Genomic DNA, 15,252 nt, shown 5'->3' on the forward strand with positions numbered 1-15,252 from the left:
TTATAACTCTCTCATGACCATATCATTATTGTAACGGTCCTCCAACATGATTGTCGGGTCCTTCCACATATTTGTCCTCATGTATGATTCCTCCATGATTATTCTTCTAGGCCAATCATTAGGCCAACCATCCAGGTCGACCACCCAGGTTGACTGACCAGTAGAACTGAGTGGCCGACCATCCATGTCGACCACATGGTTAAATTATAAATGATAATGACTTATTAAGTCCCTAATGAAGGTTAAGGTGTGACTGTCATTAGGCCGACAAAAGGTAAATGCTCATTACCAACTAGTATAAATATAAGGTATCAAGTATGACTTTAGATTACGATGCACAATATACATGCATTACTTGTTCTTCTAACCGCTCGGTTACATTACATGCATAAAAATCAGACTAAAGTTTTATATTTTTTTTTATAAAAAGACTATTTGAAATGTTTTTCTGCTTTAGTTATTTTTCTCATAAAATGTCCATAATTTATGAGTCGTTTTCTAAATGCGATAGATAGTTGGCAACATACACTAATAAGTTGATGATGTTTCTTAATAAAAAAACAATATTTTTAAATAAAAACAATATTCGAAAGACGTTATTTTAAATGTGTTGTTTTTATTACTTTGTTTGTTATTGGTTTCTCATATATTGTTTTATAGTCACTCTTTTTTCTAAAAACAGGTTTAATTTTTCCCTAATAATTGTTTTAACTAGTCAAGTTATTAAGATTAATCTTTATATACAATAAAAATGTTATAAAATATATTTATAATATACAATTTATACTAAAGACGATACTAATTTTAATATATATTTGTAATTTATAATTGTATTCTTATTAGGGCAAGGTTTTAATAACTGGAATGTGATAACTAGTTTTTTATTGTGTAAACTGTTTTATGTTTACAACATTCTATTACGTAAAAATTAGTTTAAAATAAACCTTTCAAAGTTAGGTTTCCAAACATTCATTAAGAATATTAAAAACAATTTAAGAGAAATGTTATGCTATAAATATTACTTCTATTTACGGTTAAAATATTATTATGGTATTTAATGATACGAGACTATTTGAATTACTATAATATTTCATTTTTAAAATTAAGTCTCCATAAGGATAACGATTCCACACGAATAATGAATAATAAAAAGAAAACTAAATGTATGTCTAAATTATGGCCATGTGTCACGTTTTCAACATTATTATATATGTAAATAAACATGTACAGATATTTATAATACTTTTTTCCAAAAAGAAAAGGTCTCCAGCATTAATAGGAGTAAAAATAATTAAGTAGAATTTGAAAAAAATGAAAAGGTCAACTTTGGTATCGTTATTTTGGATATAGTATTTCGGTTTAATAATTAAAACATATTTAAGAGAAGTAAAATACGGTGAGTTTTGATTTGAATTATGAACCAAGATCTAAATTTTTATATCAGATTTCAATCACCGAAAGTTATTTTTTATTTTTATTATTATAGCAACAAAATAAACAATTGTGTTATTTTTATGGTAAGTTCGCCACAATGAGTAACCTATATAGTGGGTGAGCTTGACCGCTAAAGAGTTTAAAAAAAAACACAAACTCAACAAAACAAATCAAACGGGGAAGAAATAATAAAACTCATTATTCACTAAATGTTGAGGAGCAATGGTAATTCAGGTTCGACAATAAACATATATTTAGGCTTCAAATATTAGTAAATTTGAAGCCTGTTTGAAGCCGAAACATCTCTCAAAAAATTAAATAAAAAATATTAGTGACATTTTTTAAATTAATGAAAACTTTTAGGTATCAATACTTTGACAACTAAAGTCGAAACATGTATATGTTTTCTTTTTTATTAAAATCGAAGTATGAATATTTTCAATAATTTTAAAAATGTCATTGCATTTTGATAAACTTTGTTTTTGTTAAAACTAAGTTAAATGAGTTCTTTTATTCTAATGCACTCAAATGAGCTACCAAAATTTTATGAATTTTTTTATTAATAATATATTTGGAATGTTGTAAGACTTTTGATGTGAAAAAGCTAATAAAATATTTATTTACTCATCTAATCAATGTATAAAATGATTTATCAATTTTTTTATATACTTATTTAATTAGTATATGGACAAATTTGTCTAATGTGTATTGTTAAACTCATATAATGTTTTTCGTTATACTCATACACTGAATATATAAACAAACTCGTATAATGTGTATTTGAAGATTCATCTAATCAATAAATAAACACACTTGTCTAATATATATTAATAGACTCTTTTAATTTATGTAAGGAATCACTTGTCTAATGAATATTATTAGTAGGGATGACAAAAATATTCGCTTTTGTGGTTATCTGCAGATAAAATTCGTGACCGATAGTTGATACATTTAGATATTTTAATACATTAGGTCGAATGCGGATATTATACTATCTATACTCAGATATCCACTTGATAAAATATTGTCCACTTTGGGCCAAGCCCTCATGGATTTTCTTTTGATATCACTTCAAAGGGCCTCTTAACAATGGAGATATGTTATGTGTATATAAACCCATGTTCATCTCTTATTTTATCCGATGTGAGACTTTGTTTGTACCCAATAGATTCGACCCATTGTGTAAAATGATAATAGTAATAAGGAGATTATTGCAATTATGATTATAATTATAGTGATGATAATAAACAATAATGGTGGACAGTCAAGATGATGATTGGAGTTGTAGTATAATAATTATAGAAACGATATTGATAATATTTAAATACGTAAGAATTTATGTTTTAGGTAAAAATATCGGTGACAATAAGTCTAACAACGTATGCTTTATGTGATAAATTAGTGGGTGAATTAGTTTTGAAATAATAATTAAATTTAAATTATTTGTATTTTCTTAAAGGTGTAAGTAATGTGGAGATGGAATTGAAAATAGAAATTAATAGATAGGGGTAGTAAGATAAACATACATTGGCTTTTAAGGTTTGAATGGTAGACAATTCTGGTTGGTAAAACCATTTGTAATTATGCATAGATTTTAACTCATGAATACGATAATAAACATTTGTATAGCAAAATTGGTAGTAGCAAAATTAAGTTTGAATTAGTCATTAATGTGATTTAAACATTAATTTATCATAAAAAATGTTGGTGTTGTGTTTGTTATATAAAAATGTGTTAGATGCTGTGATTTCTCAATAATCCATTCGGTGTAATAATTTTTTACTCGTCGAAATGTCACACCAGGGTTGATGATTATGCTATAAAATACACCCAATGAGATTGTTATTGTTTAGGAAATTCACCAATGATGACCTCGTGAAATTATGCTAAATAGAATAATTTTTCAATAAAAATCATATTACAGAAAACTTAATGATGTTTTTTGCTCAACCAAATTTCACTCGCCAAAATGCTTGACTTATTTTAATTATTTAAATCTCATGATTTTATATTTTTTTATAAAAGTTTTAATTTATTTTAAACCTGATTAATTCTATAAATATTATATTATAACATTTTGACTTTATTAACTAAGATTTAATAAAGCGGTGGTTATTAAATAATACTTACTATTTTTATGGAGTGAAAGATTCTTAAGAGTCAGAGTTATATCTATTCCAAACTATTGTGTTCTAAAAATAAGTAAACAAAATTATTGGACCATCAAATTAGTAAGAGTTTAAAAATCTAAATGATATATAATAGAGGAAATTCAATATAATAGATAAATATGAAATGCCTACTTTTTCTTATAGCTGTCAAAACGAGTAACTCCGGACTGGCCTACCAAGGGTTAGTTATTTAGTGAGTCAACCCAACCAGACTTATTTATTAACTAGCTAGAAGACTCACCATCGGAGTTGATTTACTGACTTACTTAATTCTATAATTCAAATTTAAACAAATTTCACTCCCAAGGCTGTTTAATTAATTTTGAAAATAAGGAATTGAAATAATTTTTTTAAACAAAAACAAAATAATAAATATTTGTTTATAAAATTAAAATAAAATTAGGTAGGTGGATTGGTGGGCCAACCCGGCCTACTACGGGTTCAACCCGCATGAGCCGAGTTTAAATGAGCTAGGTTTAAATCTGACCCGCATAAAAAACATATAATTTTTTCAAATCCAACCTAACTCAAACTCGTAGTGGCCAGATTGACCCACGGGTTGTGACCCATTTTTCTATTAGAATTACAAAATTTATAAATTTCTTATCATTATAGTTTAACAAGACAAGGACTAAGGCTCTCAAATTGACACTTAAAGTCACATACTAATTTTACATACAAAAATAGTTGGATTAGTTATCTCTTTATATAAAAATTAATGTATTATAAGCATTAAAAAATGAGCTGATTAGATATATATGCTGTATGATTGCGGGTCAGTAGAATGGTCCACTGTAAAAGTATTTTAAAGTTTAAATTAATTAACTGCTCAGACTCTAAAAATGATTAAACTGTTATAAATATTTAAACATTAAAAATTACTAATAATTAAGTTTATAAGTAAAACATGCTTATAATTTATTGGACTATAACTAAGGTTATACTAATTATAATACTAATTATAGTCCATATTAAAATTTATAAATACAAATTTAAAATAAGGAGATAAGTAATCATATTTATTTTGAATTTAAAATTTTACTATTACTAATAAATTATTATACTAGTGACTTAAACGTCCAAATAAATGATAGTTTTTTAAATGGTCGATAACTTTTATGATGACATCATACTACACCCAACTAGTGTGCCACAATTCAATTTTCTTTATGATGTTTTATTATTCTAACATATCCAATTTTAACCTACACACATAGATTATTTCCATTTTCATGCCAATAAACTTATACTTTAAAAGAATTCACACCTTAAAATATAAATATCATAAGTCATCTTTTATTCTAATAATATATATAGAGATGTGTTAAATGTTCTCTTATACTCAACATTGCGGCTCACCATTCAAATTCAATGAAAAGAAAAGTCACCAATTAAGGAGCGATAGCAAGCTTAGTAGAATTTTAAATTTTGCTTTGGTTGTAGAAAACATATACTTTTTGAAAAGTAACTCAACATATTTTGAATTCCCTCTTCTGTTTTATTTTTTTAAAAATAAAATACAAAGTTGCATTAGCGAAAACATTTTATAAATTCATTTACTGATTTTTTTTAATTCATGGAAATACTGAACCTAATTCAGTGCTATAAATGTATTCAACTTAAAATTATTGTTTAATTTCGATCATTTATATATAACGTATGAGATTTGCTGAAATATTATGATTGAAGTGAAATTCAGAATATGATGGAAGAACCATTTTTGTAAAAAGAGAAAAAAGAAATTGAGCAACCTTTTACAACAACCTAATAACTGAAAAGGCAACATATATGTAGACATTGAAAGCAAATAAAAGTGATTAAAAGCTATTAAATAGGAAAGGGGAATCGAAAAACAAAAAGGAGGAGTGAAAGGAGAAAAGAAGCGTTGAAATACGTGGTTGAATTGAATAAGGAATCAACTTAGGTGGCGTATTTGTGGACCCCACCATTACCCAGGTGCAGTGAAATGGTGCGGTGAAATGATGCAATGCAACGCAACGCAACGCGGGAACGGAAGGGAAAGGAATCGATCACTCCTTTGACTCAACCTAATCATTCATTTTCCTCACACCAATCACACGCCTTCTTATTCTCTCTTTCTCTTCTCCGATTTTCCATACTTTACTTTCCACCCAAATCAAACAAGTTCGTAATTTCAATCCTTTTTTTTTTCTCCTTTTTCTAGTTTTTGTTTTTACCGTCAGAGTATGCTGCTTTTTCTAATATGTGTGTTTGCAACTTTCAGTGTATCCGAAGGTGAAGGTAAGACACGATGACGACGGTGAACTTGGTCTCAAAGCTTTCCTGTCTCTGTATTTGCAGCCATCTTCTCCAGGTATTTCTAATTTGTTTTCGTTTAAATACAATTTTAATCTTTTTTTTATTCAGTTTGCAAATTGCGTGCCCTTGTTTAAATTCTATTATTAGAAACTCCCAATTTTGATCCATTGTTAATTTTGTCTACATATTTTTTCAATATATTTTGATATTAATTTGAATGAATTTTTATTTTCAATTGAACTAAATAAAAGAAAAAGAGTATATATAAAATTAAAGATTAAAAGCGAAATAGACCAATTTCTAAAACGAGAGACCAAATATCTCTATTTTAAAAAGAGACACAATTTGATTAAAATTGTATTTGAACTCTATTATGTGTTTTATTTTGTTTTCTTTTGCTGGTTTTAATTTGCAGCTAAACTGTTACGAATAAAACGTTTATAAGACCCCGAATAGCTTGAGTTTTTTTGTTAGAGTTGGCCTTTATGTGATTGTATATGTTTTACGTTCCTTAATGCACGAATTATCCTGATCTTATCTACATTACTCTTGATGCTTAAATATTTTTGAAGCAATAGTTGGGGTAGTAATCACATGAATGAGTGAGTGATGGTGTTTTCCTTTCCTTTTCCATTTTGTTAGTTTTAATTTGTGATTGGTTTTTCAGTGTAGTTTTGGCCTAAATTTGGAGGTTGGGAGTGTGGTTTGTATTATATATGCAATATGCAATATGCAATATTGGCATTATTACGCTAAACATTTTCATTCGTCCAGTTAGTCAAAATTGTAGTTGGTCATTATTCTCTGTCATATTCATTTTACTAAATATAGAAAGGAATTGCTATTGTCTGATTGTACAGTGACAGACAAGAAAGTTGTCTCCATGCCCTCTGTTGTAAGAGTACCGGAGTGTTATGTTCCACATATTGCTATTCCAAGAGTACCCCTAACCGAAGATTCTGGAGACTTCAGTGTTTCTTCAGTAACTTCAGGATCTGAGAAGGATGGCAGTACTGATGAAAATATAGTAAACATTAGAGTCAGTCCAATTCCTCCACCTCGTGCTGTCATTTCTAGTCCTGGTAAAATCATATACTTTTTATCGGATTTTGTTAGCTAAATTTGTTTGTGTACCAGATGTCTTTTGCAATTTGAATATCTGAGTTTTTTCTGAATCTTAGATTGACAATGAGATCATAAGAACTATCATGATTTATAATATGCATAGCAATATCTCGGGTTTCTTTTGATTGGCTACTAAAATTGAGTGAAGTACTTATTTGTAGATATCCTATTAGAAGATATGAGAGTAATTTTTCTTCTTAATTATCCGTAAAAAGTTCTTCCAAAAGGATGCAATACACATGTTGGCAAAATGGGATTTTCAGATAAAAGCCCAAACCTAGTTTTATGTACTTCAAAGGGAACTGAAACTCATAACTCAACCTTGCATGCAAAGAAACCTTGGATGAAATGAGATTTTCAGGGAAACTGAATTTGTGAGTGTGATAGTGACATTTAGACCTTCAAGGAATACAGAGCAGTTTTATGTTAATAGGAAGTTGTTTTTGCAGTGTGACCTATGTAAAAGGTGTCGGGGTAATTTTGTAAGTTCTGTATTAATGGGTGCAACCGTCGACAACCATCCTGCGTAACTTAGTTTTCCTACTTTGTGTTCCCTTTTCACACTTTACTTCAATTTTCCCTATAATCAATAATTCTGAACAATTGTGATGATGCACATTATACAATCGCGATAGTTAGGAGAAAGTTAATAGACGTATTTTGAAGTAAACATATATGCAAATAAAACTCCCTTTTGAATCTCACTCGTAATGTCTTATTGGGGATTGCATGAAGATTTCTTCAGGTAAAAAATGAAATCTTCAGATAACAAGGGTTAAACATTTACTAGATTTTTCAATTTAGCATAACGTGATTTTAGTTTTACATTGTTACATAGTGCAATGGAGCCAGTGTTTTCTTGGAATTTCGTAGTCTCCATTTTCCTGTTCTGAACCTGAATAGTGCGAGTTTAGGTTGGTTTTCCACCCTTCTGTTTAAGTCAATACAAATTAATAAAGGGTTTATTTCCAAATTTATTGTGCACAAAAAGTGAGAGCTAAGTCTCTAAAAAGTCCATCACACACTTCTGAACTTTCATTGGAAACCTCAAATACTTCGAAGTAACTTTTACTCCCCTGGCTGTTCGAGAAGAAAAGAAAAACCAATTATTTGTCTCTTGATGCAACAGTTCAATTTTTAGCAAAGAAGGTTGGGTAGTTATACTTGTAGAAAGCATCGTTAATTATGTATTTATGTTGAATACTGATTCTAGTTTTTATATATGGAGATACGAGATATCTGGGTGCTGGCTAATCCTTAGTTTCGTACTTGATTTCTTACAGAGCTAACCTTTCGATACTTTTTGTATTTAGATAATGACATAATGATTGGAAATCGAAACAAGACTAGAGATGGAAGACTTTCTACTTCAAAGAATGGTGCTGTGTTGCAAAATCGACATGCACACTGCAAAGTTAGATCGCATGTTGCCACTGATATTCCTTCAGATACAAGAAAACACAGGGAGCCTGGGTCTAAAGAAGAAATTGATTATGTAGGAAAGAAAAAGACCCATAAAGGTAGCATAAAATTCGAAAAGGTACCCTGGAGATTTTAGTTCTGGTGAAATCTAGCATGACTAGATACAGTTTTTTGGAGATCAAAATGTAGTGTGATATTAATCTAGGATTAGGTTTCCTGCCATAGAAAAAGAGAGAATAAAATGGTGCATGCCTTGGTGTTTCATGTAATATAGCCACTTCTGCATGCTATACTTACCCCAAAGTTTTGAATGACCATTTGATGCGCCCGTGCAAGATTCTCTAAGGAAGAAGCCAATGCCTGAAGGGTCATCATATATATTGCGTTTTCCCTCATTTTTAATCTTTTTTTTAGATTGTTCGAGGGAGCATATCATACAGTAGCGTTTCATGGTATCTAATATGTACAAAAAATTAATACCGTGGAGCAAACATGAATCTTACGAATTTTGCTACGTATATTGTATGTAGATTATGTGACGCTTATGTGGATATAAATATACAAACTACTCATTTTAGCTTTGTTGTCAGTACTCATTTCACCCTCACTATGCACTCAAATTTGTATTGCATTTTACATTATGTTTCTTTCTAGTACTTTTTATTTTTTTGTTACCTTTGCAACTGATGCTAATTTTACAATTTTACTATTTTTACGATCCAATCTTAATATTTTTTATAATGGCTATGGTTTCTATTTTAAAAATAGAAATATTTAACATGTATGTTTAATTTAAGAAATACGAAATGAAAAAAAATTCCAGCTAATATCGATTCATACAATTGAAACAATAGTTTCTTGTGTTTCATTCAATTGTTCAACTCAACCAGGGTTTTCTTTAGCTTAGTGGTTAGTTATAACATACGAGGAGACTGCATTCAACTACAACCATGGATTTACTGACACATTATCCCAAACAGCAACCTCTGTGCTTTTTGGATGTTTTCAGTTTTCATGTAAACTACGATGATTCTAGTCTTCCATGAACTGTGAGTGAGTGTTAAAATGTTTGAAGGATTAATAAAGAAGTATAGATTGGTAAAAGGAAAAGTTATAGTAGAATGAGAGTTTTATTCGAGAGTTGAAAGAAGGTACTCGTTTCTGATGAATGTGGTGTGTATGAAGTATTACTGTTTTTGATTCTTATTTATGTGACTTTGTTCATTTAGCAAAGAAAAATGCAGAACATAGAATCTATTTCGGGTTAAAAGAGGAGAAATATAAAAAGGATTTGTACTTTGTAGTGTTGGGTGATGCTTAGCCACACCTTAGAGACTATGCTTCCCACTAATCCCCATCAATAGTTCATTTTTCAAAACCTTTTGTAGTAATCCCTCATCAATAGTTTATCAGAACTATTTTTATTTAGCATGAAAAAAAACAAAAAGTACTATAACTGGTTTTTATTGTTTCGTATAAAAAATGTAAGTAACCGATCAAAGAAACAATTGTGTTCTTGTAATTATCCATAAACTATGTGAAACAGAAGATTTGATTAAGTCAAACAAACCTACAAAATCAAGTCCATGAGAACTTTTTAACTTCCAAATGTTTTTTTTTTAATTTTACACCAAGAGATTACTAAGCCGAAAGCAATACCTTTAACCTTAAATGCAGTTCAATCTCCAAAAAGTAAATCATATGATAAATTCAATAAATTAAAATAAATTCTAATAAGATTTTATATCATTTTAAAAATTAGACTTTAAGTATAAGAACTTTAGTTAGAAGACTTTAAATATTTTTTATTGGTCTTGAATAAAAAAATTGAGTTCTATATTTGAATAATATGCAAAAGAAAAGAGTAATAGAAATTAGTGAAGTAAAAGTGTAATTTTTGTAATGAAAGAAACTGAAACTCCCCAAGAAACCATCATACTTAGGTTGTTGTATTAACTTTATAGCTCTATGGGCCCTCCAGTGGTCCTCACTCCTACCTTTTCTTGAACGCAGCTACAGTCTCTGACTATACACTGCCCTTCCATCTTTCTCAATTCCGTAATAGAATGGAGCTAAGGAGGAAGGTGATGGAAGGTGTTCTTAAGAACAGCAAGAATCCGAAATTGGCGTGGCAATTGGTGAAGCGCGTTATGTCTTCCCCTTCCTCTGCTTCTTCCTTCGCCGATCACACTCAGCACCTTGTCACCATCACAACACGCATCCTTGCAGGCGCCAACATGCACCTTCAACTCCACGACCTCCACAAACTCCTCCTAGCCTCTCAGCCGCACCACATTGCGCAGCCTTCCATCCTTTCCATGGTCCGAGTCCTCGCCCAATGGGCTCACATCGACGAGGCCCTCACACACTTCAAATCCTTCAGAGCGCAATTCCCCTCATCCCCTCCCTCCCTCTCCTTCTACAACCTCCTCCTCCGCTCCTCCATCCAACACAACCACCCCAACCTCGTCACGTGGCTGTACACTGACATGATCGCCGCACATGTCACCCCTCAGACCTACACCTTCAACCTCCTCATCCAGTCTCTCTGTGACTCTCGCGCCTTCGACCACGCCCTCCAGCTGTTCGACAAAATGTCCCAAAAAGGATGCCACCCCAACGAGTTCACTCTTGGGATTCTGGTCCGTGGCTTGTGCCGCGCTGGTCGCGTCAAACAAGCCTTGGAGCTTGTTAACAATAGTTATAGCAATAACAATGGCAATGACAATAACAGTTCGTGTCATATTGCTAACAGAGTCGTATACAATACTCTGGTTTCTGCATTTTGTAAACAGGAGCTAAATGATGAAGCTGAGAAACTTGTTCAGAGGATGAGCGAGGTAGGGTTGTTGCCTGATGTTGTTACTTTTAATTCAAGGATTTCTGCGCTTTGTAGAGCTGGAAAGGTTCTTGAGGCATCGAGAATTTTCAGAGATATGCAGATGGATGTGGAATTGGGGCTTCCTAGACCTAATGTTGTAACTTATAATTTGATGCTTAAGGGGTTTTGTATGCATGGGATGATCGAGGATGCAAGGGGTTTGGTTGACACCATGAAGAAAGCTGGGAATTTTGTCTCTTTGGAAAGTTATAACATATGGTTGTTGGGTTTGCTCAGGAATGGGGAGCTATTGGAGGCTCGGTTAGTACTTGATGAAATGGCGACAAAAGGCACTGAACCGAATGCTTACACATATAACATTATGGTGGATGGGTTATGCAGAAACCACATGCTGTCAGATGCAAGAGGGCTGATGGATGTGATGATGAGCAATGGGGTTTACCCAAATACAATTACTTATAGTACACTCCTGCATGGATACTGCAGTAAAGGAAAGGTTTTTGGAGCTAAACGTGTTCTTCATGAAATGATAAAGAATGGCTGTCAGCCGAATACTTATACCTGCAACACGTTGCTGCATAGCCTGTGGAAAATGGGGAGAACGCAAGAGGCAGAGAAAATGCTGCAAAAGATGAATGGAAAATCCTATCAACCAGATACTGTAACCTGCAACATTGTGGTCAATGGTCTCTCTAGAAATGGAGAACTGGACAAGGCAATGGAAATTGTAAGTGAGATGTGGACTAATGGACCAACATCCCTTGATAAAGGAAACACATTTGCCACTCTAATTAATTCAATCACTAATATATCAAACTGCTTGCCCGATGGAATCACATACACAACTTTAATTAATGGACTTTGCAAAGCTGGGAGGCTAGAGGAAGCCAAAAAAAAGTTTATTGAAATGTTGGCAAAAAACTTGCACCCTGATTCTGTAACTTATGATACATTCATAAGGAGTTTCTGTAAACAAGGGAAGATATCATCGGCTTTTCGTGTCTTGAAGGATATGGAGAGAAATGGTTGTAGCAAGACTCTTCAAACTTATAATGCCTTGATCCTGGGTTTAGGAAGTAAAAAGCAAATATTTGAAATATATGGATTGATGGATGAGATGAAAGAAAAAGGTATAAGTCCAGATATTTTCACTTATAATAATATAATATGTTGCCTTTGCGAAGGAGGAAAAGCAAATAATGCCATTTTGCTTTTACATGAAATGTTGGATAAGGGCATATGTCCTAATATATCTTCCTTCAAAATATTGATTAAACCCCTCTGCAAGTCTAGTGATTTTAAAGTAGCTTGTGAACTATTTGAGGTAGCTTTGAGTCTATGCGGCCACAAAGAAGCCTTGTACAGTTTGTTGTTCAATGAATTACTAGCTGGAGGACAACTCTCTGAAGCAAAGGAGCTATTTGAAGCTTCGTTAGATAGATATCTCACATTGAAGAATTTCATGTATAAAAATTTGATTGAAAGACTTTGCCAGGATGAAAGGTTAGCAGATGCTAGTAGCCTTCTTCATAAATTGATTGATAAGGGATATGGATTCGACCATGCATCATTCATGCCAGTGATTGATGGCTTAAGTAAAAGAGGAAAGAAACAGAAAGTGGATGAACTAGCAAAGAGGATGATGGAATTGGCATTAGAAGATAGACCTGTCGATAGGACTTATCAAAACACAAACAGAGTCATCCCTGGAAAACTACATAACGATGGAGAAAGTGACTGGAAGGACATAGTTAACAGGTATGACCATATGGGTGGTGAAGATAATCAACTATTTCAGTTTTTTGGATTCTGTTCATATTTGGAAAACAAGGTTCTTAATTTGATAGTAGGAGTGAAGATTGTTTTTGGATGTGTTGGACAACATAACATGATGGATTTTGTGGGTTCTCATTTCTAAACCTTATAGTTTGACGGTTTCCTAGACGAACAAACATGAAGACGTTTTTGTATTTTTTCTCATCTTTTAAAGAGTTTCTTTATCATGTGACATTTAAAATTATCACCTCTTAGTCATCTCAAATATCGTAGTTCTATCAAATTAAATGCAAACCAGGAACCTATTATTTTATGAAACTTTGATTGTCACAGGTTCTATAATGTCTATGGCTTTTCTTGAGTGCTATCCTTAATTTACTTATGTTGCATATTCTTCCATCTTCACTAATGATCTGTTCTATTATATGACAGGGATGGCGGAAGTGGAATTGCACTGAAAACTCTTAAGCGTGTGCAGAAAGGCTGGGGTCAAGGAAGTATATCTAGTTTGCAGCAAAATGATTTTCTGGATTAAAAGCGAAACAGAGCAATTTGTAAAACAAGAGACCAAATATCTCTATTTTAAAAAGAGACACAATTTGATTAAAATTATATTTGAACTCTATTATGTGTTTTATTTTGTTTTCTTTTGCTGGTTTTAATTTGCAGCCAAACTGTTACGAATAAAACGTTTATAAGACCCCGATTAGCTTGAGTTTTTTTTGTTAGAGTTGGCTTTATGTGATTGTATGTTTTACGTTCCTTAATGCACGAATTATCCTGATTTTATCTACATCACTATTGTTTTTCTTCTATTATTTCCGTTATGTGTGATTTTAATTCTGTAACTGAACTCTATTTGAGAATTGTGAAGGAAAACATCCACACTTCTACATCTGTTTTGGATGTAATATGACTCCATAGTGAGCATGACTTATCAAGAGGTCTTCTTGAGAGATGTTAAGCTTCATAATTGTTAGATTAAGTTCAATTTCAGTGTTGTAATCCTGTTCTTGTGAAAGTGTGCATTGATTGAATAATTGAGTGAGAATTTCCATTTTAAGTTCTGAAATATGAACTCAAAAGACCCCAAGGAGGGCTTAAATTTCTCGGAATGTCTTTCTGAAGAGGAATTGAGACTCTTTCATTCAATTTATTGCACATTTGCCTCTGTTGTTTGCTTTCTGTCCGATATCTTTAGTTTGCTTCTTCATTTTCAGTATTTTTGTTGACTTGATGTTAGAATAGTCTTAGTTTTGATTGTGATTTTACTTTTCCTTCCATTTAGGTTTTGTTATATGTTCCACTGTTCTTAGCATTCTTAGTTAGGTTTATTTTCTTGTTTTCTTGCATCATTTACCTATTGCAGTGATAATCTTTAGGTTCTGTTATTAGGCAGTAATAATGCTCATTAGTTCAGGATCATTTTAGTTGCAGTTAAGTTTTCATATTAGCTTAGATGTTGCTGTTTCTGTTTTAGGTAGTTTAGAGTTCTATTTTCTTTTATTATCCTTTTATGTCATATTCTTTCCTTAAACAGATTTTCTCTTTAATTTCATTGTTTCATTTTTAATTTCCCCACCTTGCATTAGTAGTTATTAGACAGTAAATAAATAAAAGACTTAACTCTACACTTTGAGCTTAATTCTAGTCGAGTCCGAGGATTGATACCTAGGTTGTCCCTATACTTCATTAGTGGGGAAATCTAGTTTGTTCTGATTTTGTGCGACCAATACCAATATCAGTTTAACAAATGGCGCCGTTGCCGGGGACTCGGCGAGTTAAGTTTTAGAGTGTTAGGTTAGTCATGTCTAGGTTAGTTTCTTTTCTTACTTGCATTTTTGTTTGTGTTCATATAGCTTAGGTTTGGGAGTGTATTGTTAGCCCTTGCATCCATATAGTTTGTATAGTTTTCTTTTCTTTCATATATTTTTGTTGAGTTTTGTGATAGAGGCCTTAAAGAGGTCTGATTGGTGTTTTTCCAGTGAGCTTTGGTAAGCATGAATTACTACTCTGCATATGATAATTGCTCTTTACCTTATAATGCTCAACCACCAAGATTTGTCCTGTTCTGTGAGCCTATTCCTGAGGAATTTTTGCAGCCAGTTCATCAAATTTTCCAGCAACAACCACCACTTTGTTTTCAACCATATGGTGAGCAGCAACCCTGGATTATGCAGCAGCAGCTGCCACATTCATATT

The 15,252-nt window shown here is 32.0% G+C and overlaps 2 protein-coding genes across 2 annotated transcripts; both read left to right on the plus strand.

Moving 5' to 3' along the window:
• Nucleotides 1-5,447: 5,447 nt before the first annotated feature.
• LOC108341957 (uncharacterized) lies at nucleotides 5,448-9,009 on the plus strand. Its single transcript, XM_017579655.2, has 4 exons — nucleotides 5,448-5,750; nucleotides 5,851-5,940; nucleotides 6,746-6,967; nucleotides 8,324-9,009. Coding segments are annotated over exons 1-4 (558 nt in total). The 5' UTR covers nucleotides 5,448-5,749; the 3' UTR covers nucleotides 8,569-9,009.
• A 973-nt stretch (nucleotides 9,010-9,982) lies between these two features.
• On the plus strand, nucleotides 9,983-13,619 carry LOC108343533 (pentatricopeptide repeat-containing protein At2g17140). Its single transcript, XM_017581876.2, has 2 exons — nucleotides 9,983-13,032; nucleotides 13,483-13,619. Exons 1-2 carry the CDS (start codon nucleotides 10,499-10,501, stop codon nucleotides 13,583-13,585), a joined length of 2,637 nt encoding a protein of 878 aa, XP_017437365.2. The 5' UTR covers nucleotides 9,983-10,498; the 3' UTR covers nucleotides 13,586-13,619.
• Nucleotides 13,620-15,252: the final 1,633 nt, after the last annotated feature.

Source organism: Vigna angularis, chromosome 3 (assembly GCF_016808095.1).
Source record: "Vigna angularis cultivar LongXiaoDou No.4 chromosome 3, ASM1680809v1, whole genome shotgun sequence".
NCBI lineage: Eukaryota > Viridiplantae > Streptophyta > Magnoliopsida > Fabales > Fabaceae > Vigna > Vigna angularis.

Coding starts and splice junctions, on each gene's coding strand:
- LOC108343533 (XM_017581876.2), top strand. CDS start 10,499: ATGGAGCTAAGGAGGAAGGTGATGGAAGGTGTTCTTAAGAACAGCAAG. Junction 13,033..13,482: donor TGGAAGGACATAGTTAACAG/GTATGACCATAT, acceptor ATTATATGACAG/GGATGGCGGAAGTGGAATTG.
- LOC108341957 (XM_017579655.2), top strand. Junction 5,941..6,745: donor TTTGCAGCCATCTTCTCCAG/GTATTTCTAATT, acceptor CTGATTGTACAG/TGACAGACAAGAAAGTTGTC. Junction 6,968..8,323: donor TGCTGTCATTTCTAGTCCTG/GTAAAATCATAT, acceptor TTTTGTATTTAG/ATAATGACATAATGATTGGA.